The following is a 27543-nucleotide window of genomic DNA, read 5'->3' as shown; positions in this document are numbered from 1 at the left end:
CACAGCTGACCAGGGTACAGCAGCATCCTCCTAAGAAGAATTTGGACCTGCCTGAAAGGGCCCAGGTTTGGAGGGAGGCAGGTTTCCTGATGGCCCTGGATGAAGGTCTGTGCCTCTGAGGGCTTGAGAGGATGTTACAGGCAAGGGAACACCACGTAGGGCAGCCTGTGAAGCAGGCCCACGGCTACAGCAGTACTTCAAAATGCACTGTGTTCCTGGCAAGTCACGTGCCTTAAAACTGGACATAAATCATTGCAAACTTCAACTTTTGTTTCCACAGAACTTATTCAATGTTTTTGGTTCCACACAGAGGGCCCTGTTCAGCATCTTGCTGCCATGGTGTTTTTCTATCTTGACAATTCACTTCCATGAGCAGGCACGTAGCCAACTCAAATGAGACCGAACACAGTGAAAAGCCCTTCAGGTAAACAGTGTGATAAGCTAAACTGCAAAAACGAGACAATGTTTTTGTACTATGAGGCAGTTGCTATGGAGACTGTTGCTAATTAACTGCATTCAGCCAAGAGAACAAAGGGTTTAAGGGCAGGCAGGACTCTGTATCTTAGAGAGAGCAATGCATAATGTCTTATGCAATCTGCACATCTATCATATCTGGAATACCTGAGCCTTTGCTTAGGCTGCAGAATACCTCAGTGACAACAAGGGGGGTTTATTCCTTTAAATTTCAACTAATTTTTAGGTAGTTAATGACTTGCCAGTATTTAAAAAACAAACAAAACCCATACTTAAAAGTAACAGTTATCATGAATCAATGCATCAAGTCAGGACTGCACTAAACACTGAACTGTTTTATGTTCATTCAGAGCTACTGTTTTCACAGGGTCTGCATGGCCAGGTTGGGCACTGAGGGGCTGCAGGGGTGGCTGTTGTGAGAAGCTGCCAGGAGCTGCCCTCATACCTCACAGAGCCACTGGCAGCTGTGAGACTGGCACTGCTGGCCCACCGGTGACAGGGCTGCTGCTCCTGAGAGAACAGATTTGGGAGGGAGGGAACAACCCTGGGCAGCTGCAGCCAAAGAGAGGAGTGAGGTGTGTGAGAGGAGCAGCCCTGCAGACAGCCAGGCCAGAGCAGGAGGGGCAGGAGGTGCTCCAGGGGCTGGGACTGAGGCTGCCCTGCAGCCCTGGGGAGGCAGCTGAGCACAGGGAGGGCACAGGGATGCTGAGATTGCCCTGCAGCCCTGAGCACAGGGAGAGCACAGGGATGCTGAGACCCACCATGAGGATGGACATTGAGCAGGTGGATGCCTGAAGGAGGCTGTGACCCCAGGAGAAGCCCATGCTGGAGCAGGTTTGTGGGCAGGACTTGTGACCCTCATGCTGGAGCAGCCTGTTCCTGAAGGACTGAACCCTTCTCAGCCTATCCTCCAGGGATAGCTGCCCGTGGGAAGGAATCACTTTGGAGAAGTGGTGTCCCATGGGTGGGACCCCCCCACTGGAGCAGGAGAAGAGGATAAGGAGCCTCCCCCTGAGGTGGAAGGAGCAGAAGCAAAGGTGTGTGATGAACTGATCACAGCCCTCATGCCCCATCCCCCTGCACCACTGAGGAAGAGGAAGTAGAGAAACTGGGGGCAAAGCTACAATAATTAACTCTTCAATCCATTCCTAAAAAAAGCTCCTAAAAATGTACCTCGGACCTAAATACTGTGTTTAAATTAAAACTGGCAGTTCTGAACAGATAGTGAATAACATCATCTCCAAGGGATCATATTTTGGTCTAGTTTTCTATTATAACTCCTTTTGATGTCCACAATGCACTGCAGGCCTACAGCCCTCTAGAAAAAGCATGAACTCATCAGAAGTGCTGTGAATCCCAGAGCAGCACACCTGCACTCACAGAGTGTGTTCCTGGGGAAGCTGCCCGTGCCCTCAGCATCCCCTGCAGCCCCCAGCAGGGACCAGGGCCCCCCGAGCTGCTCAGCCTGTGGGGTGGGCGAGGGTTTGCCCACACACACTGTGCCAGAGCAGGCACCTCCAAACAGGACACAGGCACAGCCTAACTCACCTCTGAAATCCCCCACAGGTCAGCTCTTTTCCTAAGTGCAAGCTGAGGAAAACAATCCAGAGCCCAATAGAAAGACCCTTCCTTCAGAGATGATAAGTGGCTAAAATAGACCTGCTCTAACACAAGATTTCCTTAGGTCAGGATAAACATGGCAGTATTTTTCCTTTTTAAGTCATTATACACATGATTTAAATAAAACCAAAACTGGGATTTTTTTTAAAAAACAGGATTTAGATGCTGTCAGGCTGTAAAGAGTCACATTCAATGTTGAATTTAAGTCCTTACTAAGGGGAATGGGATGAGTTCACACCTCATATGAGGGTATTACTTCAGCAAAGCCTGCTGCACACTGAACACACAGTATATTAATTTACTACATGAAGGCCTAAGGTTTGGGGTTTTTTTTGACATTTTGAATTATGAGGCATCTGCAAACAGATCCTAAATCTGAATTGCACATGGATTTTCCACACCAGCCAACTCCGATTGCCCCTAGACATCCCCTCCAGCATTAATCACTCACCCACACTACTGTAGTTCATATTTCTTTTACAGAAACAGAGGTCTGCAAAATTCTTAAACTCTTGCCTAGAAAACAGGAATTATTACTTCTGTGGCAAACTAAGTTTTAAACATAAGGGACCCAATTCTGCCTTCAGTTATACTGCCATAAATCTTTAACAATTCCATTAGATTTATAACAGTGCAACTGAGGAGGAAATTGAGCCCAAGATATTTTCTAAATCAGTAATTAAATAGCAGAATTTTAGTTTGGCACAGAGTAAAGACCTCTTAGATTGCTTCTTTGGATAAGGCTACATACTTTTTTGTTCCTTGAATAATAATGTTATGAACAAATTAAATCATCCTATTTTCAGCAGCCTCTCTCTTATTCTGTACAAGGACCACATCATCTCATGGAGCATCAATATGAGGCTAAATATTGCCTCAGTTTCCCATCCACTTTCTCTCTCTCTCTTCTCCATATTTAGAGTCCTTGTGGCTCTCCATTATTTGAACATAGTATACAGCACCTCGAAGACCTTTTCTTGTTTGGTTTCAAAGAACTACTGTATTAAGCAAATGTCTAATAATAATAAAATGGCATTTAGTCAACTCCCTTATTACAGGAGCAAGGCATCCTGTGGTCACATTATGCAGAGATTGCACTCTCAGGAAGATGCAGCTCTCCCCCCACACAGGATGTGGAGCAGGAACATGGATTTGCCACAGTTGCCCTAAACTCCCCAAGGGTCACTGGATAAGCTGTGAAAGGACCCCCTTCAGCATTAAAGCTTAGATGGCACTGGGGGGAAGAGGGCTCAATTCCCAGCTCTGCTATAAAACCCTTGATGACATCAGACAAGTTATTCAGTCCCTCTAGGCTGCTTTTCTTCATTGGGCAAGGGCAGCTTGTAAAATTTCCTGTCTCGTAATTTTAACAGAAGTGGGTTTTTAATGGCTATTTTACCTCATTTTAATTTTTGCTCAGTATTTCCAGCCCTAATGCATCTTCCCCATTATTGACCACTTTGCTGACCTCCCGTGCCAGGCTCCGGGCCGTGCCCTGCGTGTATCAGCTCACGGGGCTCAGTGGGAGGCTGGAACCTGGGACAACTGCTCCCAAATGGGGGCTGAGGGAGATCAAGAGCCAGGCCAAAGGGCTTTCTGAGCTATCCCACCTGTTAATGGCACTCCTCTGGCCACCCAGCTATGCAGCTCCAGTGGCCTTTGCTTGCTGCCTGGCAGGATGGAAAATTCTGCGGGCGGCTCCTGCGAGCGCTATCCCTTACAGCAATTCTCCTCAGCACGCTGCTGATTGGGCCTCCTGCAGCTAAAAATACCCCTGCAGCCTAAATATGCAGCACACAATGTATGCCTGCATACCTCACCTATCTAAATATATGCCCACATGCCTACCTAATAACAGCTACAAATATGAATCACACTATTTCTTCACAGAGCGCTCTCAGGGGAGGCTGCTTTCAGTTGCCAAAGCAAAGGAAGGTCCCAGCTGAGAGGTAGCCAATTCCTTGTGGATACACCTCCTGCTTGAGGACTCCTAAATACATTTTAATTGGCTGGAACACATTTTATTTACACACACAAACCTATTTGCACATACAGGTATGTGCATATATTTATATACAGCTATTAGGAAACACTTCTTTCACCATTAGTTGTACTGAAAGGTTTATTGTTGACAGCCCATCCAAGGAAGAACCAAAGAAATGAAAACGCAATTCTTGTGCAAAGAATTAAATGCTGAAGTTACCAGGCCACATGAAAGCACCTGCTAAAATGATCCAAAGACTACTTTCACTATGAAAAATTATTATTTGTCAACTGTACCCAGCCTGCTGCCCCCAAGTCTCAGAAACTGGGACCCATCTGGGCTAACATTTTCCTGTTCTCAATGTCTAAAAGAGCAGTGTTACCTGCTAGTTTAGGAGCAAAACTGCTGCTGAATCCAAACAGCAAAGATGAGTTTCATATCTGTGTTCCCTACTCACTTGCATTGCTAGCATGACAAAAACCACAATTTAAACTGTGATTTTTATTTCATTAACCCTTTTCTTTCCATGTTAACCAAACACCAGTTGATCTTAAGGTAGAAGTAAGAAAAAGCAAAGCAGCTTCAGGCAAATAAGCTTCAGATGTTTGAGCTCTGCTGCAATGATTAGGCAAACTGAAAAAGCATTTTCTTTGTTATATGCAAACTTGGCATACTCTACCTCACCTACTTCCACTCAGATTACTGCAATATGCTCCCGAACACCTCCAGGCATGTTTTTTGTGCTGCTGTCCCCAAAACTGTCAGGCATCAAAGGTGATATGGTTGCCTACAGAGAAACCAAGACCCCACCCAAGCCAAATCCATCCCTGCCTGTTGGGTCCCTTCCTCCAAGGAGGGCAACAAAACAAGGAGCTGGGTTGATGACCTGATCTTCCTTGAAGGCCTAAACACCTGGAAACCTCTGGCAAGCTGACTGCCCCCTTCAAGGCAGAAAGGAGCTCTCAATACAAGCATGAAATCCAGAAACTCCTCGGGAGGCCTGGCCCAGCTGGGGATGGCTGCTGGGGGAGGCTGTAATTGTGCAGTTGCAGTAGTGACACTGACTCCTCACTCCAGACAAGGTGTGTGTTGGTCACAGTTCCTACTCACAGTGCCTGAGTAGCCTGCAGGTAAAACTGTGCTGGTGTTTGACTGACATCCCAGCAACTCCCACAGTGTGCAGTGCCCTCTCAGGGATCCAATTCCCTCCTGATTTTGGGATGTATTGCTGTCCCTTTTACATGAGCTTTAACAAGCCATCCCACTTCTGTGTGTTTAAAAGAGCGTTCATGAAGTGGAATTATGACAATCATAACCCAAATTTGTATTATTTTTGCTTACAAAAGCATGTTCCTTAGTCAAACAGTGTAAACAATTTTATGCCCAGAACAAATCCAGAAAAATTCAAGAGGAGCTTTTTTCTACTAACTAAACCATTACTTCTACTGAAAGTCTGTAAACTCTTAATCCATTAGTGTCTAATTTCTTAAACTCAAATTCCAGACTTGAATCATCTGGAAGCCCAGAGCCTGAAGTGTTTCTGTCTGATGTTCCAGACCAAGTGCCCCACATGAAATTGTTTGTAGGATAGGAAAATATTCATACAATGGTATTAATGCAACTTCTCAAGGGCACCACAAAAAAAAAAAAAAAAAAAGGAAGAAAATCCTTCATGCATCTGTTAGGAAATCCCCATAAGACCCAGATAAGATACATATTAATTTTGAATAGCAGGCCCTTGGGGAATTGTGTAAGACTCATGTCACAACTACCACAGCATTTACTCTCCAAGAATTAGCCCAGGATCCCCCCCTTGAGGTGTGGGGTGGGACACAAACCCACTTCTCAGGAGACTGCATGTTCCCAGAAAACCAAAGATGCAGTGAAATTTCTTTGTGTCCCCACTGCTCCTTGTTCCCCACAGTGTTATTTGTTATCACACCATGGAGCAAACCCCCTGAGGGAACAGTGGGAACATTAGGATGAAATTTCCCTTCCAGTATGGCTCAGATGTCTGGTTTTCACCACTCATCTCACTGGCCCCTAGTCCATGCTGAACAGCCATCTAGGACTTCCCAAATCCAGCACTCTTAGGTGCAGGTGCAAACCATGGTGATGGTGCTGGCAGCTAAGGAGTCAAATTTTGATCAATATTTTTTTCTGTTGCTCGTCGTGTAAGATGCTCCCTGCACTGTCCAAGTCTCTCTCTTCAAAACAAACCCAATATTTAAGTTTTTCACCTCTTCTGCTTCCATAAGGGTGCCCAGAACAAGAGTGTCAACATGGATATAACTTACCCTCCCCATGCCCATGTTAGGTTCTGGGGAAGATGAAACAGGAAAGCCTTATAAATATGATTGCCTGGCAAAAGATTTTGAGAATATGGAAACTTTTAGTGAGATTGAAATGAAAGCAAACTTTGAGATCCCTCAGTTACTGAACAACTGGAAAACAATGGTGTGGCCGGCTGAAGGTGATCCCCTTTTGATGAAACAATTCCCTCTGCTTGCAGACAGCTCCAAGGGTCAGAGCAGACCCTACAGCTTGGCAGAAGGGGCCCAAAGAGGAGTTTTTAGGGTTTAAAATGTAACACAGTGTGGTAAGTGTGGTAATGTAGTGATTCTTATAGGCTGTATGTAAAAGCTAGAGGATTTGTATCTTGTACTAGATTGGCTAGTGAGAATTAGAATATTCAACACAGAAGAAGATTTATTGTATTGTAACGGGAACCTCACTCTCTTACCCTCTTACTCTCTTATCCTCTCATCCTCTCTCTCTCTCTCATTCTCTTTGCCACTGTCTTCTCTTCTCTGGGCTCTGCTCTGAGCTGTGCCTGGCAGCTCCCAGCAGGGCCCTGCACCCAGGCCCTTTGCAATAAACCCAAGTTCCTGACCTGGCTGCAGAGATCTCTGGTGTCCGTCTGTCCTGCCTGTCCTACCCCTGGCACTCCTACAGTCAGGCCTTCCTGGGGATGTGGGTCACTGCTCTGCTCCAGGACTGAGTGACATAGCTCAGCTGCTGTTTGAGTGCAGACACTTGTACCACAGTCCCATACTGGCCCCATGAAGAGGAATTCAAACCTTACAGCCCATCATTAATGCCCAAGTGGGCCTTACTTGTCCAACTCAAGCTGTCCCCAGGTTGCCTGAATGAGAAGGTGTTTGCCCCAGGAGCGAACCCTGTTCTACAAGGAATGAGATCAGATCAACAAGTCAATTTTCTTTCCTGCTATCTACATGCAGGCTTTTCAATTATCTTGATCTCTCAGTACTGTGCAACCAACTAACACACTCCATCAGCCTGATCAAGGCTGTTTGAACTACCTCCTAGCACGACAGCTATTTCTTAAAGCTGCAAAACTCTGCCTTCTGCAATGACAGGATCACAAGTTCACCTGGAGAAACCAGTGCTGGGAGAAAAACAAGCTAATACAAATGACACTAGACAACCACCTAAATGTATCCTGGATGTTCCAGTGAGGTTGCATCACTTCAGTGCTCTCATGTTAACGTGTGTCAGTTCTAAACAAGGGTATTACCAAAGGAACAATGTCATAAAGGAAAGGCACAGCCTTACGCTGCTTTGTATGGCTGTTTAAATAGAATTAGCCACTAAATGACTCTGAAGTGGACAAATGCCTGATCTGAACCTACCCTGGTAGCTTCTACTCAGTTTCAGGAACTCCATGCAGTACCTACTGAGCACTGGCAGCCTGGGGCAGCAGCCACACTTTTGTCTTTCCCATACACAGGCTACACACAACTTTCTGCCATTAAGTTCCCTTTAAAATGGGTGACTGAAGTGAACATGTTTAGTAGAGAGAGGACAAAGCACAAGTGCTAAAAATAACTTTCAAAGGATGTCCTGCTCTTTCTGATGCATAATTTTTCAGCAAAACTTTTTAGTATACTTTCCCATTTCCTTTGGAATACATCATCCTCCCAGCTCAACACAGCCAATGGATCCATGGCTGTGCCGTGTACCTTCCACAACATTACTGACACTTTCAGCTGTGGTGCTTACACAGCCTGCTCCCCAAGTAGGAGTTGAGACCCTCATCACACACAGCTCTCACTGTCCCACCTCGATTTTCTCTTTAGGATAGCAGGTTATGGTGGAGAGGAAAAAAAAAAAGAAAAAAATTCTCTGTCTTATGAAGACTCTGTCTCTTTATCTCAAAGCACTGACAATTTACTCTTGAAAGCCCTAGGAGAAAGACTAAACCCTGTTCCCCCACATTTCAGAAATCCTCGAGATCGAGCAACAACCCCTCCTTTGCACGGGCTGGGCTCACAGAACCAGATCTTGCACGGCCTGCTGATGTAGCAAGAGCATCAGCACATTGCAGAAATGATCTCAGGCAGATCTGCTCCCAACCCAAGCAATTGCAGTAGTGACTTCTCCAGCAGACACCTCTCTGTGGCCCTTCCTGCCCTTCCCTGCTGGCGGGGGCTCAGCACGGGTGCCACGCGTGCGCCGTGACGTGGCACCGAGCAAGCCCAGAGTGCTTTGGACACTTTTGTTTACAACCTAAAACACCAAAGAGTGGCTTTCAGAATAGGAGTCCCATCTCCACTGCGTTCATTGGGTGCGTGTTGCTGAGAGAACAAAAAAGGGCAAAAAAAAAAAATACAAGAGCGTATCTTTGTACAATGATTGCAGGAACAGATGAATAAACATGAAACCTGATACTTCACATCTGGTATTTCATCACTGCAAATACCTTATTCACATTCAAATATATTTAACACTGTGGAAACTTTATAAGGTAACAATGTCTTTATGGAGGCAGCAACTTGCATGGAACTTTTAAAATTAAAAGTAACGGTAAAAATAATTTGTAACATGTTACTGTACTCTTCATAAAGCTATTTACCTCACATTTTCCTAACAGAAACACAGAAAAACACCAAATAATGGCAGTTAAGTACAGAATCAGGCATGCCCACAGAATAGGATTTCTTTTGTCAATGTTCTAGTTCAAAGTTCAATTTTAATACCCAATTTGCACAAGGTGCTTTGGAAATGAAGACTATTATTACTCATCATACAAAAATTCTATTATCTGAGCAGAAATTTTCATGAAAGTTTCCTTTTCCCTTAACAGTGCATGCCAAGAGATTTTATATATAACCTAATAAACATACACAGTCCTGAAAGGCCACTGTGCAATTTCTCACATTAATTAGTACTCCTTCTTCTCTGCAAAACTACTAATCATGCTAAAAAACTTCCTTTTAATAATCACTACATACTCATAAGCACTTTTGTTGTAGAGATGAATACCTTCAATACAAACTTGCAACTGAAAGGCAGTTTACAGGTCTCAAAATTTTTTATGAAATTATTTTCTTGTCTTTAAGGCAAAAAGCCACCTTTACTAAATTGCGGCTAATTTAGCAAACATAACAAAATGTCTGGGGACATATTCCACTTGCTAGCACTTATGGCACTTCAGCATTGTCCCTAGAGCTGCACTAAAGCTCTATCTAAATTTTTTTAAAAAGGGAAAAAAAAGGAAAATGTGCAGACAGAGCCAAATCCCAAATCCAATCCCGTGGTAACTCCAGTGACTTCAGTGTTACACCAGGGATAAAAGTAGGGCTGCATTTCACAGCAGCTTTCATTCTTGTAATCTTTTCCAAAACACTCTCTCAGGAGCAAAGACAAGCACAGGCAAATATCTTGCCAATAAGTGAGTTCACAGGGATTGCTACAAGTTACTAAACTGTCAGCAGTAACAGACCAACAAGGGGAACAAAGAACAAACACAGGACAGCCAATGCCCTCTAATGGGCTGGAGTTTCACTATGAGCTGCATAAACAAGGACATGGAAATTCATTGGAATGGATCTCTGAGGCACAAGGCAAAGCACAGGGCTTGCACCAGAGGACGATATTTGTGTCTGATCAATACTTCTGAGACAGTGCAGATGAAAAAAGCCTTACCAATGCCTTGGCAAGGCAGGTGAAAATGTGTTCAAGGACTCAGTCTTTCCTCCGTGGCCTACACTGGACTGCTTCCACAAACGGTGTGAGATCAATGTATAGGTGTGTTCCTCTATCCTCCTTCAAGCCTCCACATTTATACCCTCTTCACCTTTTTTTAATTGTCCTTACTTTTAGTCAATACTGTGCTAGGAGCAAAACCAGCACTATAAGTCCTTCACAACCTCCCTCACAAAGGAAAAGGGAAAAGGAGTGATGGATAGAGCTTTCCTGCAGGAAACTTATCACATGTCCCTTGGCTTTATCATGTACTCCCTTTCTCTCTCAAGAATTTCAAAACTAGTTGCTGGAATTTCTCCATCCAAACCAAAACAAGCATCTTTGCTTCTTACCCAATCATTCCCTACAAATTTAAAACCAAGAGTTTCCTTAAGCTTTCATTTTGTTTTCTGAGGGTTCCTTCAAGGAGTCATAACCCTGGGCCAGCCTGAAATGCTCCTGATCTTGCACAGGTCACAGTTTTGTCTTTGCAGCCTGAGGATGCCCCAAGGCAAGAACAAAAATGTTAGGACATCCCCTTTTCTCTCCCCAGCCAGGGGCCCCTGTAACCCTTTTCGGTGGGGATAGGATCAAAAGTCTTTTGTTCTTGTCATTCTCTTGTGTCTTAAGTTACATTTTTGGGAAGGCAGGGGGAGAGGGAAACATCCTTCCCTCCTTCATCCGAGGTCTCAGCTGTAGAGGAGCAGCTGAAGGGACTCAGGCTGTCTGCAGAAGTCACAGATGTCCCCCAGTGCCACTGGGGCAGCTCTCCCATCACATCCCTGCTCTCACCCAGGTGGCACCGCAGGCAGGAGCCTCTTGGCCACCCCTCACCCACAGATCCCAGTGCTCTCAGTCACCCTTGAGCAATCCCCTGGGTGCCCTGGAGCCAGCTGGACACAAACCTCTTAGAAATCATTTAAGGATGATTTTTAGACCACCACAAAGAACTGTGAAGAAACTCTGGCTGCTTGCTTACATGAATGTCGCAAAGCTCTCATTAAATCAAAGGCAGAGACTTAAAATATTTCTTCAAGCAAAATCTCTGCCCTTCTCACAGTCTCCCTCCAAAGATCAAAAACTACAATTGCTTAACTTAATCCACACAGAGTGATCATTATATTTGCTTCCATAAAGATCAGATTTGTTCTGGTGCCCATATCTAAAGGTAATTTCAGTTAGAAAATGAAATGGTGCTCTCTTGACCTTTTGTCTTACGTGGCCCATGAATTACTGACACATTACAGTATCCCCCAACACTATGGAAGCTTGGCCATATTGCAATGTCTCTCTTGTAAGTGAAATAAACTTGGTATGCCACTAAAAGGCATTAAATTATTTTCATTATGCCACACAGAATGTAAAACACTTACACTGTTTTGATTTCAAAATCCTTGGAGAACAATTATGCTCTCAGGGCCATAAGACTCTATTAGGAAGTCCTCAGAAACCTAGCATGGTTTCAATAAATCCTCAAACACTACAAAGCAGTCACTCAGTTTGAAGAATGAAAACATGAGTTCATCCACTGCAAAGTCAGGATGTAAATTCTGCTCATACAGTACCCCTGCACTTCCTAACACATTTCTTCCTGCCCAGTCAGGGCAACACTTTAAGTGAAGTTTTCAGCATCAAGCAAGCATAGCTCCTTTTTTGATTGAAAATTAACTATATTTGATTTAGGATTAGCATAAATAGGAGATGTGCCTATGCTTATGGTGTTACTAGCTACCAGTATTAATCAGCAATTAGATATGCACAAATAGTTTTATACATATATAATTCAACAAATGTTAACATTCCGGATTAGGAACCATTAAACGAAATCAGAGATTGTCACAATGAATGGATAAATATGTTAATTTCTTTAATTTATACAATGGCACCAAAAAAAATGCTTCAAAACACTAAAATGTAGATTTCAGGGGTGACTAGTGTGGTTGTAGGGATCCTGATTTAAAAAAAACCAAACAGTACAACCACCCTTATTTTGGCTGATGGGCTGTTCCAGCCTAAGTAAGGCTTTAGAGCACAAATACACAATGAGCCTGTTTGTATATACATGCTTATGTACTCCAAGAAGGAGCACAACCTCCTAATTAGGCAAATCATCTGCCCTTTCCATAGGAGAATAGCCCAGAAATAGCTGCTTCTCCATAGGAAAGCACCGAGAAGCAATCCCAACAGGGGGAGAGGGGCAAGCAGGGAGCCCCGCAGAGATTCCACGCCCTGGGGCAGGGGGCGAAGGGGCGAGCGGGAGAACGAGGAGGGGGAAAAGGGAACACCCAGGCAGGAAACCCGGCCCGGCAACTTTCTGCCCATGGCAGCTGAGACGCTTCATCCCGACCCTTTCTTTTCCCGGCCAGGACGTGTGGCGTGGCCGCGGGGGTGACACGGCAGCTGCGGAGGGACCGAGCGGGGCACCCAGCAGTGCCCGTGGCCTCAGCCGGGCACAGCTGGCGGCAGCTGCGGCAACATCTGTCCGGGGCCGGGCCCTCTGCCCCGCCAGGTAGCGGTGAGCGACGGGGGTATATCCTTGGGGCATTGCTACCCATCCCCTGGCACTGCCATCCATTCCCGAGGCACGGCCACCCATCCCCTGGCACTGCCACCCATTCCAGGGCACTGCCACCCACCTCTGGGGCACTGCCACCCATCCTCTGGGGCACCACCACCCACCTCTGGGACACTGCCACCCACCCCTGGGGCACTGCCATCCATTCCCTGGGCACTGCCACCCACCTCTGGGACACAGCCACCCACCCCTGGGGCACTGCCATCCATTCCCAGGGCACTGCCACGCACCTCCGGGCACTGCCACCCATCCCCGGGCACTGCCATCCATTCCCAGGGCACTGCCACGCACCTCCGGGCACTGCCACCCATCCCCGGGCACTGCCATCCATTCCCAGGGCACTGCCACCCACCTCCAGGCACTGCCACCCATCCCCGGGCATGGGCACACAGGCAAGGGCTGTGCCAGCCCCAAGGAGGAGTGTGGAAAATGGAAACAAGGAAGGGATGGGGCGAGAGAGAGCTCGGAGCAGCGGCCGAGAGCTGTCACACGAGAGCTGTCACACGGAAATGTCACACAGAAATGTCACACGGAGCTGTCACACGAGAGCTGTCACACGGAAATGTCACACGGAGCTGTCACACGGAGGTGCCGCCATCCCTCCGCGGAGCAGCGCGTATTTACAGAGTGTTGGCATCTGATGGAGAGCAGTTTGCACGCAGGGAAAGGGGAAAACAGCAGTGAGAAAAGACACAAAAGCACCTCTAACTTGCCTTGTTCATGGGGAGGCTCCTGAACACAACAAGAACTTTGACACCTTGCAGTTCAGGACTGCATAATCTGCCACACCACCACACAGTCTGCACTTCGCATTTCCCTGTCTTCACTATTCAGTGAAAAATAGAGAAAAATGCCTGATTTTTTTTTTGTGTACCCGAGGAGCGACACAATTAAATGCTTGTTTTGAATATTCACATTTGGCCATGCTGCGATAACTAATAAGACAATTCTGTATCAATAGTGCTTTCCTAGTGCCAGCAGAGAAGGAAATGGCTTGGACAGTCCTGAACACAGCACCAGTTCAGCTGAGCTCTCTCAGCTTCACAGATTTCTTCATGATTTGCTCCAAAAGCACCAAAATCAGAACCAGGAACACTGTGTAGAAACAAGCTGGGCTTTACAGTTCTCATGTTGAAACAATTATTTCCAAAGGCTAAATGTGCACCACTTACCATACATTTTGCCTTCATCTGATAAGATGATTTTCCTCCTCCCACATGGTGGATAGATAGCTAGAGCCTCCTGAAAGCTCTGTTCAATGTCAGGGCTCCAGACACCTTCTGCATCGTTGTCAATAGGTTTATCTGCAGAATCACTCATTCTTTCAATGTCCTCGGCAGGGCTCTCGCTGCCGCTCCAGCTGCTGGGCTCAATGGTGATGGCTGGGGTCTCCAAGCCTAAGCCTGGAGTCTTCAAGGGAATAAACCTGCAACACAAACAACCAACCCAGAGAGGCATTAAAGGCATGGAACTCCAGGCAAACATTCCTGCCTGCTTCTGATGCTAAGAGAACAGCAGCTGAGCAGTACCAGCAGCAAGGCGAGCACGGGATGCACCCAGGAAAAGCGAAAAGTTAATAACCATTCTACCTCAAATGAGCTGAGGTGGAGCAAGAATGCTGGCAGAAGGGCAACTCCACTGCATTTTCTGTTGCAATTACATGAGGGCATAGAGAATCAGAGTATTTTTCATAAGTAGTCAAAGTGGGGGAAAACTCTCCAGCCACATTGCATCTGGCTGAAGACTGGCACCCTTAAAATAAAAAGCCCTCAGGCAGGGGGAAATCAGAATACTGCCACTGCCAGAAGGGGAGCACACTGATTTATGCCAGAGTGACCACCAAAGCTTAAAACCATTTGAACCTAAAAACAAAAGCAAAAACTATTGTTCGCATTCATCTGGATGTCAGTGGATTAAATGGAATTATAGCAGTGATGCCACAGCTCAATGTAATTAACTGGAAAAAGCTTTAATTTTCAAACAAATAATACAATCAGAATCCAAGCTACATACAAAAAGAAATCTTAAAAATGATAGTACCAGAGCAAGGAATTACAAGAGAAGATATATGCTTTGTCTGATTTAAAAGGTCTCTGTCACAGAACCATAGCAGAACAAAAATTACAAGCTTCAAGTTGCTGAATCAATTTAATAAGAAATAATTTAATATAGCTGCACCTGCTCACACCAGCAGAGCTGCAGATCTGTCAGTGTTCCTTTTATATTTTTGAGAGAAATACAACTCTGCTGTAAAGACTTGCTCCAGGCAAAAAAGCTGCTATACCAGACCACGTTCACCTCTGGTGTAATTCTTTGGGAAGTCAGTGAAATAACACCAGGAACAGATTTGGCTCAACATGTCTAGGCATAATGCAGTTTTATTGTGAAAAAAAGAAGAAGTTTGGTGACTCTAACTGATCTAAATGGATGGGAGTGTTCAAACACGCATGCACGAGCTGCAAACACAGTTAAAAATCCAGTTCCCTGGCTAAACACTCAAAACCCCTAAACTATAAGATTTTTATTCTGCTAGGGCAGAAGAGAGGGGCTTTCCCTTGCACAGACCTCCATCCTCCACGCCTCTCACTGGGGTCTCAGGACAGGTGAAAAGCAGCAGAACAGCCTTCACCCCATGGAGGGAGAAGGGGAAGGTGTATGTGGAAGGCCATGACACCTCTGACTAAACACCTTTGGGCAGGAGAACTGCCTGAAAGGGGAAATATTTACAGCAGCCCTCACCAGCCAGCCAATCACTAGAGATAACCAAAACCTGACGGTCTGGTCCGGTCCCTTGGAGGCCAAGGTGTCTTGCAAAAAAACAGAGCTGCAGCTGGGGAACCTGGGAGCAGGCTCTCACAAACCAACAGGACCAGTTTGACATCCAAAGCACAGGGTATTTCCACTTCTCCAGGCTCTAACCCGAGCTCAGAGGGATCAGTACGTGTGAAAGGGGCTCCCATGAACTCGATTTTCCCTGCTTGCCTGTCTCTGCAGAGAGGCATTGCTTGACTTTGCATTGGTTGGAACATTTCAGCACAGCTTAGGAAAATGTTAGTGCCTCCCCATCCTAACAGCCAGGCTAATCACTGTCCCAAATGCCTTTTAATAACTGATAATGAGGGAGCAGATGGATTCACAGGGAACCACACACGTGTAATGGGTGAGAACTCTGGCCAAATGCACCACTTATTGTCCAGGAAATCCAAAGGGCACAAAATTTTTAAGTTGTCATCATACAAAGGGAGATGTAAACCTTGGTAAAATAGTGAAACTCTGTCCTTCATAGTCCTCAGAAGAGTTGAATTTTGTATGCAAGATTTACCCAAGCATGAGCACAGCGATACTGGGAAACTACTGACAAAAACAATCACATCCACTTAAGCCTTCACAGAGAAGGGGAATCTTTGGTAAATGAGAGGTAATTGAATGTTGATGGGGATAATTAGGGGGAGGGGTCAGTTTTATTGCAATAGTGCAGGGGAAAATGGCTGCTGCAGGATTTATTGGCCTCACATGACTGAACCACAAGGAGCATTTCAGCAGAAGACAGCAGAGGGTGGGACACATCACTGGCTCTGTTTTCCAAAGGTGACTCCAGCAGGAAATCCTTCCCCTCCCTGAGCCTGTGGCTTGCATTGCACAGCACAGCCACAGGCAGCTTCTGCCCAGCTCAACCACCCTCTGCTTACAAAACCTGCCACAGTCATAGCCTCGAGTCCCATTATCATCTCACAAACCAGCCCTTGTTATTACATTATGCTGAAATAATAATTAAAATGCACAAGGAACACAGTGAGGCTCTAAAGTAATTAATGTTACTTGATAGTCATGTCATATCTTGCGTTGTGTTTACGGGTGAATTTTCACTTACGTGCTATCTCCCTTCCCATTCCTCTTTACCTACTTGGATATCATCTTGAGGCACTCATAGCTGCTATTCCAGCCTCTACAATGTAAGATAACCAAGTGTTCCTTGCAGAACATCTCTACAAGAGGGGCGTGGAGCAGCCTGCTGGAAGAAAACCTCTCCTATTAAAGGTTATTTGGAGCAATTTCCATTTTGGTGAATGCTGACACTGCAGATCAAGCCAGAGGGCCAAGGAGGAAAAAACCTTGTATGACAACTGCTAAATGGCTCCCTCTTACTTCAGGAAAAAAATGAGCTAATTCAGTTAATCATTTCCAGCTCAGTTCTATGTATCAAAAGGCAATTCCACCTCCTCCTCAGCTTGAATTCTGAGGACTCAGCTGTGATGAAGAACTTCAGAACTTCAGTTATGCTGGAGTTCAACACAATTATCAAAAATAATACAAGCCGTCAACAGATGAGCTTTTTTGCACGTTTCTAATGAGCTCTAAATCTCATATGAAAAATGTCAATTTACAATCCAATTTAAAATTATAAAAAACTTTAAAAAGTGAGCCTAGTTTATATTAGTAAACTCCAAATCTCGCAATGCCAGTTTTCAGCAGAGGAAGAGCTGAGCTCCTGGGGCCAATTAGCCCCACCTCCCCTGGCCAAAACCAGAGATTGTACACATGACTGATCAAGTTGAAGAGATCTGTATTTGCTTTTTATCATGTTAACTTTCAGAGATCCAATTCCCTGTTTGCACTTTCTGTTAACAAAATTAAAATACATCAACACTACCTAGAAAAAACCAACCAAAAAAAAAAGTCCCAAACCCACAAAAAATAGAGAAGAAAAAAAAAAACACAACAAAACCAAAAAAACAAACAACAACCCAAACCCAAAAGATTTTGGCTCACTTTTTTGTACATTCTAAGATTAAAGCACACTGCTGCAGTTTAGGTGGTCTCTCTCCAGAGTTTTCCTTTTAACACCAGCCTCACACATTTCAAGGCAGCTTCCCCTGTGCATAAAACTCTTTGAGCTGCACACCAAATGCATCTGTCTTGCAGTTGCTTTCTACTCTGTGCAGTTAAGTCAGTTCTAAATATATCTGTTTTTCTCATGCAGTCATTAAGACACTTTTTCTCTGTGTGATGGAGGTATGTCCCCCCTGTCAAACAGCACAATGTCACAGAGAAACCATTAGGGGCAACAGAGGATTTTATAAATATGTTTTATAGCCAGGCCATCCAAGACAGCTTGGGGAGCTACAAGATATGACTTACTGTAATTATGTTCACTCACTGCAGAAACTTGAGAAATAACTTTAAAATCTCAGAGAAAGCAGGCTAGCTGTTGTCAGAGCCCATCAAACCAAAGTGTTTAACTCAAAGCAAATGGTAGCCTGCAACTGCTTCTCAAGGGAATGGCTTATTTACCCACACAAAACATTCTCTTATGCCTTTCACTTCATGAGCCATGCAAACCTGGACTTGCCCAGAAAGCTGCTGCTCACAGACCAACACCTGAGATCAGTGGCTCCTCACAGAGCATACAACAAGTGCAGATCCACAGCCTTGATACTCTCATATCCTTCAATATTTGCACAATGAACTAACATGGAAACGCTCTTTTTCAAAAGTCACTAGAGCTGGGTCTTATTTTACAGCGTCTTCCAAAAGTTAATTTGTTTTCTCTGTTTGTTTGATTAATTTACTTCCTTGAATTTCAGTGTGCAGGTGCCTTCTCTGTACCATCAGACAACTCCAGCCTGGAAAAGGATGAATGCTCTGCAGATATTGCAGCAGGAGCACAAGAATGACTGAAAACACGCCTTGAATCTGTGAGCTGTCTGAGGAAAAAGCCCATTATGTCTCCCAAGTCTTCTAAACTGTGTGTGCTCAAAGGGGATCAAGTGCAGGTGTTTTGAGACTGAACACCAGTGTTGTTATCCACACTGATCTTCTCACTATAAATAGATGCAGACTGCTACCAAATCATTCTTACAGCCAGATCTATCCTTCTAAAACCTGTCTTTCAGAAAAAAAAATCTTAATTCTTGAGGTAGAGATTTCAAGTGTTGAAGGGGTAAATTACATTTTAAAGAATACATTATATTTTTAGTTCATGAACAACCTCTTCTTAGCCTCAGTTATGTAAAAACAATGGAACAAGGAATCCAACAAGCTTTTTATAAACATGAAGATGGCAATGAGCAGATGAGTGCAAACCAACTAATTCTAAATTTGCAGATGGCAGATTTTCTCTGAAGGCTTGAAAAGTTGCAGGCCCATGGGATTTTCCTTCTGCTTTGTTCAGCAGTGCAAATCCACAGCTGGAGCGCCAAAGCTCTGGAGAGGATCCAGAGGAAGAAAGTTATCAGATCTAGAAAACATGACCTACCAGGAAAGGAATTGGGTTTGTTTAAATTTAGAGAAGACTGATGTGAGAAGATAACCACTTTCAAATAAGGAAAAGGTAAGAGCAAAGCAGAGAAGCAGCTCTTAGCCATTCCTACCAAGGACAGGATATGAAGCAAAGAACTTGAGCTGCAGCAAGGAAACCACAGGTGGGGCATCTGGGGGATTGTTCTGACCCCCCAACAGTCACACACCAGGAGTGATCAGCTCGAGGTTGCTCCCAGCAGGTGACACCAGCATTTCCCAGGGAGCAGCTCACACTCTGTGGGGCAGAGGCATGACCCAGATGATGCCATGAGCCGGAGCAGTAAAAGGCCCCAGAAGAAGGAAGCCTGCAGTGGGAGCACATCCTGGGCTAAGCACAAGGGATTCCAGCTGCCTGAGGGACTTCCCAGATGGCCCAGTGAGCAGACAGCTTTGTCAGCTGCAGGGCAGGAATCCAAGCACAGCCAGGCTTCCTCCTGTAAGGAGCTCCTGAGGGGTTCCTCTGCCCTGCACAGCTGCTGGACACTGCTGCAGGCACCTGTGGGCAGCTTGTCAAGGCAGCCAGCATGGGAAGGAAGAGCAGGAGAAGCTCCACCTTCTGCTGGTGCTGTCCATGGGAGCTTTGGGAAATGAGGCTGCCCCATCCCCAGACACCCCATTCCACCCCACATCTGTTGAACCCCCTGAGCCTCCCTACCTCATCCAGATTCCCCAAGCTCTTTTCTGCACTGATTAAAGTAAATATGGAATTGGTGGGAGGCCTGAATTTCTCTAGGATTTTATCTTTCTACTTTGCCAGTGAAAGTATATTTGCAGTGTTTATGCAAGCACGCAAAGAAATTACTTTTTTATTTACAAACAAATTCAGTGTGGATTTTGTAGCTGTGATGTGTAACTGTGTATGGATTTTTATGATTCTCTAAGGCATTCAAATGGCATTACTTTCAGGAAAACACTATATTTAAGACACTTTTTATCTAATTTCTTCTTATGAGGAATGGATATAGCACAGTACGAAGAATAAAAATATAAATAATTTACAGAGCATCCAATGGTGAAATCATTAGATTAAAATTACTTCATATTGTATTTTTGTTACAAGTTCCACTTATCAGCAATTATTCCCTCTAGGAAGAAAGAGCACAGGAGAGAGAAGCAGCCCATTTCTAGGATAAAGTATTCCTTTAAAACTCAGTCAGACTAATTCAGCCATTCGTATTTGACACTGAAATGAGAAAAAGAGGTTTTCTCTGACTGTGAGAACACTTCAGGAAGAAATTCTGATGCTTTGCTTTTCTGGTGATCAAATACTTGCATGCAGTGGTGCTTCCATGTCCTTCCTAACATTCATATAACCTAACTATGTTGTCCTAATACTGAATTTACCATTTCTTGCTTGGGATTCAAGCTATTTATTACCTGCCAGCTGCCTGTTTCAGATTTGTCTTTGGGATCTGTGCAGGAATAACATGATTAGTCCAACTACAGCCACAGAGCACCTATGAAAGGCATATGATGGTTTTTTCCTGAGGCGAGTGCATTGTGCAGTGAATTTGGATGCCCTTCCTTCTCCTCAGCTACCACACTCAGGGTACAAACAAAAGTAGTAGGAGGACAGTGCCATGCTAGTGTGTAAAATAACAGAAACATGTAACTTAACATCAGTAAAGTGATGGTTTTCTTTCAGCAGAAGTCAGCAGCCTGCTCATCTGAGAAGATTTACACATGTACTTTCACAAACCATTAGGAAACTTACTGAACAAAGGGGGACTTAGACCAGCAAGAGTAGGCAGCAGATAGGCCTAAATGTGAAATTAGGATTATAGGGACTATTTATAAAGAGAAACAATGCATTCTCCTTGAATTGCCTTTTTTTTTTGCTTATAGAAACAGATTACTCAGCAAAGAGTGGGTTGATGCTAATACATGGGAATTTTTCCCTTTGGAAACAGCTTTCATCTCTGCACTCTTTATGCAAGTGAAAAGTCTATTTGGTACCACTCTGAGAGCTTCATTTATTTATTTTTCCAAAGGCTGCTTTTGTTGATAGATATAATTATTGTCATAAGGATGTTGAGTCATTAGCTCCAACCCAGTTTTCTTGTCCATTAGTTTTAATTTCATACCATTAATAAAATGGCTCATCTTCTCAGTGGGGAAATGACTGGATTCTGACTGTGCCTACGCCACACTCACGGGCTCGGGAGCTTTGTGCTCTGCATTCTGCAGGCAGCTCCAGCTTCAAACCATGTGTTACTGGGCTAGTGACCAGCAATCCAGCATGCCAAGGTGCTTCCTAAGTGGCTGCACATCTCTTGTGGTCCATGGTCTGTGCTGATTGCCACGTTATCACCAGGGAGGGGAATCTCAGCATACCACTGGTGAATCCCCATCTCATTAGGGTCACAGCTGCTCCAGATACAGCTCCTTCCCCATGTGACACCGGGGCAGGCACACTCATCCTGGGTGCTAGTGCTCATTTACACCCAGCTGGTGTCAATTATAAGGGTGTTCCTGGGATTTAACCCAGCTCCAACACTGCACTGAGGTGCCAACCAACAAAGAATATTCTGAGCGTGACCTGGTGCTCAGTGGAACGCAGAGCAGTGAGCAGCACCACCTCTGCCTTGCTTCTGCTGATTGCCAGCACACAGCAAAGGAAAGGATAAAACATTTAGCTCCCAGAAGGAGAAGCCATTCTCCCTGCACTAACCCAGCTCCTGTGCTGTGCAGCTCCCAGCTGCTGTCACCGTGCTCCTCTGTCACCCAGCGGCTTGGCTTGAGAGCAGAAACATCCATGGCCAGTGCAGCACCATGGGCTGCTCAGCCCACTTGTGGTCCAGCTGGGCCTTCTTCATGGCAAAAGCTGCTGGACTGTGCAGTGGGGATTACCAAGATTTCACTCATCCACCAGTGATCCAGCTCTGAGGAGAATGGTCCATGACTGAGGTGGCTCTGTCCATGTGGGGCAGGGGGCTCCCAGAGCAAGTGAAACAGCTTGGGCTGGCCAAGGGCTGTCCTTTGGTCTGTAAGAAACATTGCCAGCCCCAAAACTCCTAGCTAGAGGTGACAGAAGGTCCCTCAGGGCAAGGTCTGCAGCCACAGCTTTGCTTGGGGCATGCACATGGACTGTGTGTTTGGCAGGGCACTGTGATCCATCCCGCTGCCAACACGTGTGAACAGAAAATAAAAACTGGTATGTGTGACTGTCAGGACAATAAGGTTCTTTGGAGCACAAGAACTGGGAAATGGGACAGAAAAACAGGTGCAATAACTGTATTTTCTATTGCTTATGTGCAATAACTCTATTTCTTGAATGCCTTAAGTTCAATCACCCCGTGGAGGCTGAGGCAGGAATTCAGAGTGCACAGAGGCTCTGTGCCTGCCCAGTGGCTCCACAAATGGCCAGTCACAGCAAAAAAGCCCAAAGAAAAGAGACACTGGCCCTTCTTCAGCTCCATTACCTCTCCATACACACAGCTTTGGGATCCAGACCTGCATCCAGGCACAAACACAATACCATTGGAACCATCCATCTTCTGCATCTACTGGTGCTTTTCCCATCTGCCCCATCTACCTGGGAGTAGATGAATGTTGCAAATGCAGTCCATGGCTTTCACATGGGCAAACAGAGGATCTCTTCTTTGTAGTTTGCTGTAACTGCCTTCCCACAGGCATCATGGAGCAATTATTTTCATTTTGTGCCCAAAAACCAAAGTGGAACTATAAATACCACCTACCAAGTGCTATAAATACCAGAATGAGGTACACCCTTGATCTCTGGTGTGTTACTACCTTCCTTTTGGTACCACATATGAACCATGGCTCACACAAATGATGGACTTGGCAGCCAGTTGCTCTGTCTAGATGTAGCTCTGAAACTCAATTTTCCCCCCGACTCCCTGAGCCTCACTAGTTTTGCTGGAGTTCCCATGCCACACATTTGCAAAACCAGGTGGAATCCTTCACATTCATAGCTCTCTTACCCTATTTCTGGCATATGACCAACTGGGTTTGTACTCCAGCTTTAGATTTTTCTCTTTTCTTTCTTTTTTTTTTTTTTTTTAATGACTTGTTTTCAGGATGAAAGGTTTTTTTCCACAATGGCTGCAAAAACATGAGAGTTCACTCTAACAGCTCTGAGTGAGCTGGGGAAAGGGACAGAAAACCACCTGCTTGAAGAACTTTATCTAAGTTCAGTGAGGAAAGGGAAAACCAATGCTATTTGAAGGGTGGTCCAACATCTGACTGGTTCATATGTAACATAAAACTGTCACCTATATAAAAAATATTTTATATAATGATTTAAGTATTCTGTTAAACAGGTACAAAAAAGGCACAGTAAAGTAAAAGGTTCATTAATTTACTCAGGTGCATTTGTTTAAACAAGAAACAGCCACAAAATTAACCCTTTCCCTATTCCAAGCTGAAGAAGGTCCCTTCTCCCTTTATGAAGCAGGAGAAAAGCAAATTTTGGACAAACTGCAACCTCCAATTGGCCAAAGCCACCCCTGGAATCCAGCGCTGGCACCTTTTACCCCTCAAGCCCACTTGTTCTCTGCTTTGCAGATGTTATACAAACACTCCTTTGTGTAAATGCAAACACACACACGCACGCACAGACCTTCTCAAACATTTGTTGGAAGAGTTAAATTGCCACTGAAATTCATTTTACAAGTTTAGAAACTCTACCAAGCACTCTCTGTGAGCTCTATCCCTCTAAGGCTCCTGCAGAGCCTGTGAATGTCTCATGCTTACCTGATTGTGCTGGTTTTGTACCAGGCAACACCAGGAGAAAACCATTTTATTCTGCTTTGGTGTTACTACTCCAGCTACAGCCCCGGGCTCTGATTCTGACAACACAGAGCCATTTTGTACATATGAATAATCACTCCAAGTTTAATGAAGCTCCTCACATCTCCATTAGCAATTCTTTTGGCTGCAAAAAGACCCTGCCTATCAGCCCTGGAGGAAACAGAGGAGTGATAATACTGGGAGGCTCACTTTGGGAAAGGCTGTGGTTTTCTGGTGATGGCACACAGAACGGCAAGACAAAAAAAAAACCCAACAAAAAATCCTGAAGGGGTGCAATCTCCGTGCCACAGCCCTCCACAAGGCTAAAATTTAATCCCAGTTTTCTGGCCTTGTTCTCACCAATTCTAAACAGAAAGGGATTTGAGAAACCAGTGTGTGAGATCAGACAGGATTGGGGTCCATGTCAACCAGTCACAACATGTCTACAGCCTTCATCACACGCCAGCACTGCAAAACCCACCTCGGGTTTTTGTGTATACAGAAAAATCAAAGCAGCAATTTTGTTTGCAAGCGCAGTAGCTGTCAAATAAAAGTATTTTAACTCATTTTGTTTTCCCAACTGCTAGCAGTGCTGTTTTGGGCAAATTACCCACCAAATTAAATTTTAAGTCTGAGTTGTTTGTCTGTCTACTACAAAGGAAGCCTTCTCTGCAAGGAAATGAGCATTACTAATAGAGCACTTCTACACTGCAGCTTCTTTCTTCCATCTCACTCTTGCCTCCACCACCTGTCCTTGCACAGGTGGGGAATGCATTGGCTCTCTCTCAATGCCCATATGACTGTTTCACAGAGATAATGACAGATCTGTGGATTGCACTTGGCCCACAATGGGAAATTTATTTCTTGCATCTAATTTAAGATGAGAATTTAGGATGCTGTTATGCAGCAGAACTTGCATCTTCTGCAAGGGAGTAGTAGAAAACACTTTCCTGCTGAGATCCTGAAACAATCCCAAACTGTGGCAATCTTTAATTGCCATTGGACATAAGTAAAACCTGCAATAACTGGCTATAGCCTTTTCAAAACTCAATATAATAGTTATGCAGTTATTCTGTACTTCTCTTGTAGTTATTGCCTGTTGAGGAAGCAATTTCTGTCTTAAGCTCTGACTTAATATTTCCAGTCTATTTCAACTCCTTGTTCACTGTAGTTTAATCCTGCTTCAGGGGGTGTCAATCTTCCACAAAAATAACTTTGCTGGCAACCATTAGAATTGTGAATTCACTGGACGCCAGTGGAGCTAAAGAAGAAAACAGAACATCAAAAAACCCAAACAAAAAGCACAAGTCTAGGAACTAATCCTGAAGAGAATTACCTCCTGGACTTTAAAAATCTCAAATTTAGCAGAAGCAGTGATTTCACAGCACACTCATTTCTGCCACAGCACCCCTTCCTCCCCCCCTGTGCTCCCCATTCCTATTTTCATGGGCAATCATCAGCTGCCTCAGGAGCAGCCCCTGCTCCTGGCTCCCCGCTCTGACTCCAGCCCTGGGTGTCCCTCTCAGGAGTGTCCCACAAAGCTGTGGTGCCTTCTGGAGAGGCAGAGGCCATCAGCTGCCCTGGATGTGCCTGAGCTCAGCAGCCCCTGGGCCATCTCCTGCCGGAGCTGCGCCGGGAGGGCAGTGCTGGACTCACCCAGCCCCACTGGAGATCTGGGCTGGCCATTTGCACCAGCAGCAATCCTTGCAGAGAGCAGCCTCTCCAAGGAGATGAGAGCTTTGTGGCAATATGAAAATACATTCAATTCTACAGATTCCCCAGGGAAAGGAGAATGTACAACAAAATGCCAATAATGTTTTCAAATGACAAAAGGAAAGTGGTCTCTGCCCACAGTGGTCAAAAGCACCTTGCTACAACCAGCCAATAATTGAAATTTCTGATATAAATAGAATGCCTCTAACACATTCCATTCTCTCTAACACAGACTAATAGTATCTGAAGGTTACTATCAAAATCTGTTTAGGAAGAACAGTTAATGCTCAAGCATGCACACAGTTCTATTCAAAATGTTTAGTCAAGCTCAGAAAAAGACCAACTCAATTATTTATACATTTAAATTATGTTCAATCACACTAGCTCTTCAAAATTACCTCTGTTTTTCCTAAAATCTGTAAACAAGTGTTCATTGAAGGCCATTTATTGTAGTGAAAACTGAGCACCTGTAGCATGGCTTCTCCAGTATGTTTGGAATTACAGGTTCAGGGTGGCTTCATGTTGACAGCTGAGACTTCAAATTACACAATTTAATTCACCACCACCAAACACCACTAAAACCCTGCACTTTTTTTTCTTTTTAAATTTCAGGCTTCAATCTTTTCAGTCCTTGCAGGGCCGGCCTCTCTTTAAGCCAGAACAAATTTCTGGACTTGCAGGGCAAGCAAATGTCAGAATGGGAGATCTGACCATCAACCCTGAGCTACTTAGTGCTGTTGCTAGTGAATCCAACACTTCAGGAAAAGTATTAGAGTGCTCTTGGTTCTTCTCCTGCTCAGCCATTGATTTGCTGTGTGGTTCTTTAAACCTTTCTGTGCTTTTCCATTTGTCACATCCTCTTCACTGAGAAGCTCAGTCAGGCTGTGATCCAGTAGCCTCAAACCTTACTGCTAGTTAAATCCTTGGAAATCCTGGGCAAATATATTTCATTTGACTATTTTTGCTATTATTAATATTAAATGAATACAAATAAGAAGGGGGGAGTGACCCAGGCAAAAAAGGATGACCCAGAAAGGGAATGAGCCAGCAAATGACCCAGAGAAAAGAAATTATTTTGGCTTTCTTCCTGACAATAGCTGTTGGTTTCCTCAAATGAAATTTTTTAAATTTTATTTGAAAGCATTAAAAAAATGCTGATGAGCATTACAGTAGAAGCAAGCTTGGCTCTTGGTAGAGAAACATTATGACTTAGAGCCAAGGACTTATTTTTCACATATGAATTATTTTTTGAACAGCATTTCCTGGCTCAATGTCACTGCACAACAGATAGATATGACAGCAGATAAGTGTATGAGATTTTAGATCAACAAGAGTGTTACTTTTACAATGAATACATTTGTAGTCAGAGCTCAAAAATGGGTTTATTTCTGCTGTGCATGAAAGATGTATTGCACACTGTTTTATTAATACACTTTTCTTCTTAAAATGGAATGTAATTCAAATTTTCTGACACTGCAGCTGCAATTTGATGGTTGGGTTTCCTAACCATGTGGATTTACAGCAACAAACTCTTCAATTTTCTTTCCCCCTCCAGCTCACCTTTCTGCCACCTTGATTTATTTCTGTTTCACAGCTGTGCCCACCAAATTATTCTTGCTCTCACTCCACACTTCTCCCTCTCTTCCTGCAGCTGATCCAAACTAAAACACAAATTTTCTGGCAATGTGAAATTAAAGAGCACTCAGAGCAAGAATACAATATCCAGAATTGAAGGGAACAATTAACTAGAGGGTGGGGGGAACAGCCTGAACGCTAGAGGTTCAAACTAAGAAAAATTTTAAAACTCTCAGCTCTGATTCCACCATCAGTAGTCACTACAGCCCACCAGGAACTCTTCTCTTCCATGAGATTTACCCACCTCTGGGATTTACAGCACTAACCACCAGCAGCAGCAATTGCTTGAGTTACACAAATAAAGCCCCAAATACTCTCAAAATGAGTGCTGCTGCTTTTAAAACTGGCACCAGAAAACCTTAGTAGCACAAACATTATCCAAAAGGCAAACCAATCCAAATAAACAATGAAAACCAGACCGAAGCAGGGAACAAGGGCACACACCAAGGACTAGCAAATGGGTAAAATAATGCAGAAAACCCAGGGAGCCTGCCCTCACTCA

The 27543-nt window shown here is 44.5% G+C and overlaps 1 protein-coding gene across 3 annotated transcripts in view; it reads right to left on the bottom strand.

The window, feature by feature from the left end:
• Window positions 1-27543, bottom strand: part of TEAD1 (TEA domain transcription factor 1) — a 159237-nt gene that overhangs the window by 90700 nt on the left and 40994 nt on the right. For all 3 annotated transcript variants that reach the window (XM_077179480.1, XM_077179481.1, XM_077179482.1), the window contains one exon: window positions 13814-14067. In XM_077179480.1, coding sequence (XP_077035595.1) covers window positions 13814-13961 — 148 coding nt within the window. In that variant the 5' untranslated portion in view covers window positions 13962-14067. The remainder of the gene's footprint in view (window positions 1-13813; window positions 14068-27543) is intronic.

The sequence above is a fragment of the Agelaius phoeniceus genome, chromosome 6, assembly GCF_051311805.1.
Source record: "Agelaius phoeniceus isolate bAgePho1 chromosome 6, bAgePho1.hap1, whole genome shotgun sequence".
NCBI classification, from domain to species: Eukaryota; Metazoa; Chordata; class Aves; order Passeriformes; family Icteridae; genus Agelaius; species Agelaius phoeniceus.
The sequence above is the reverse complement of the archived record's forward strand: the minus strand, read 5'-3'. Positions and strand labels throughout refer to the sequence as shown.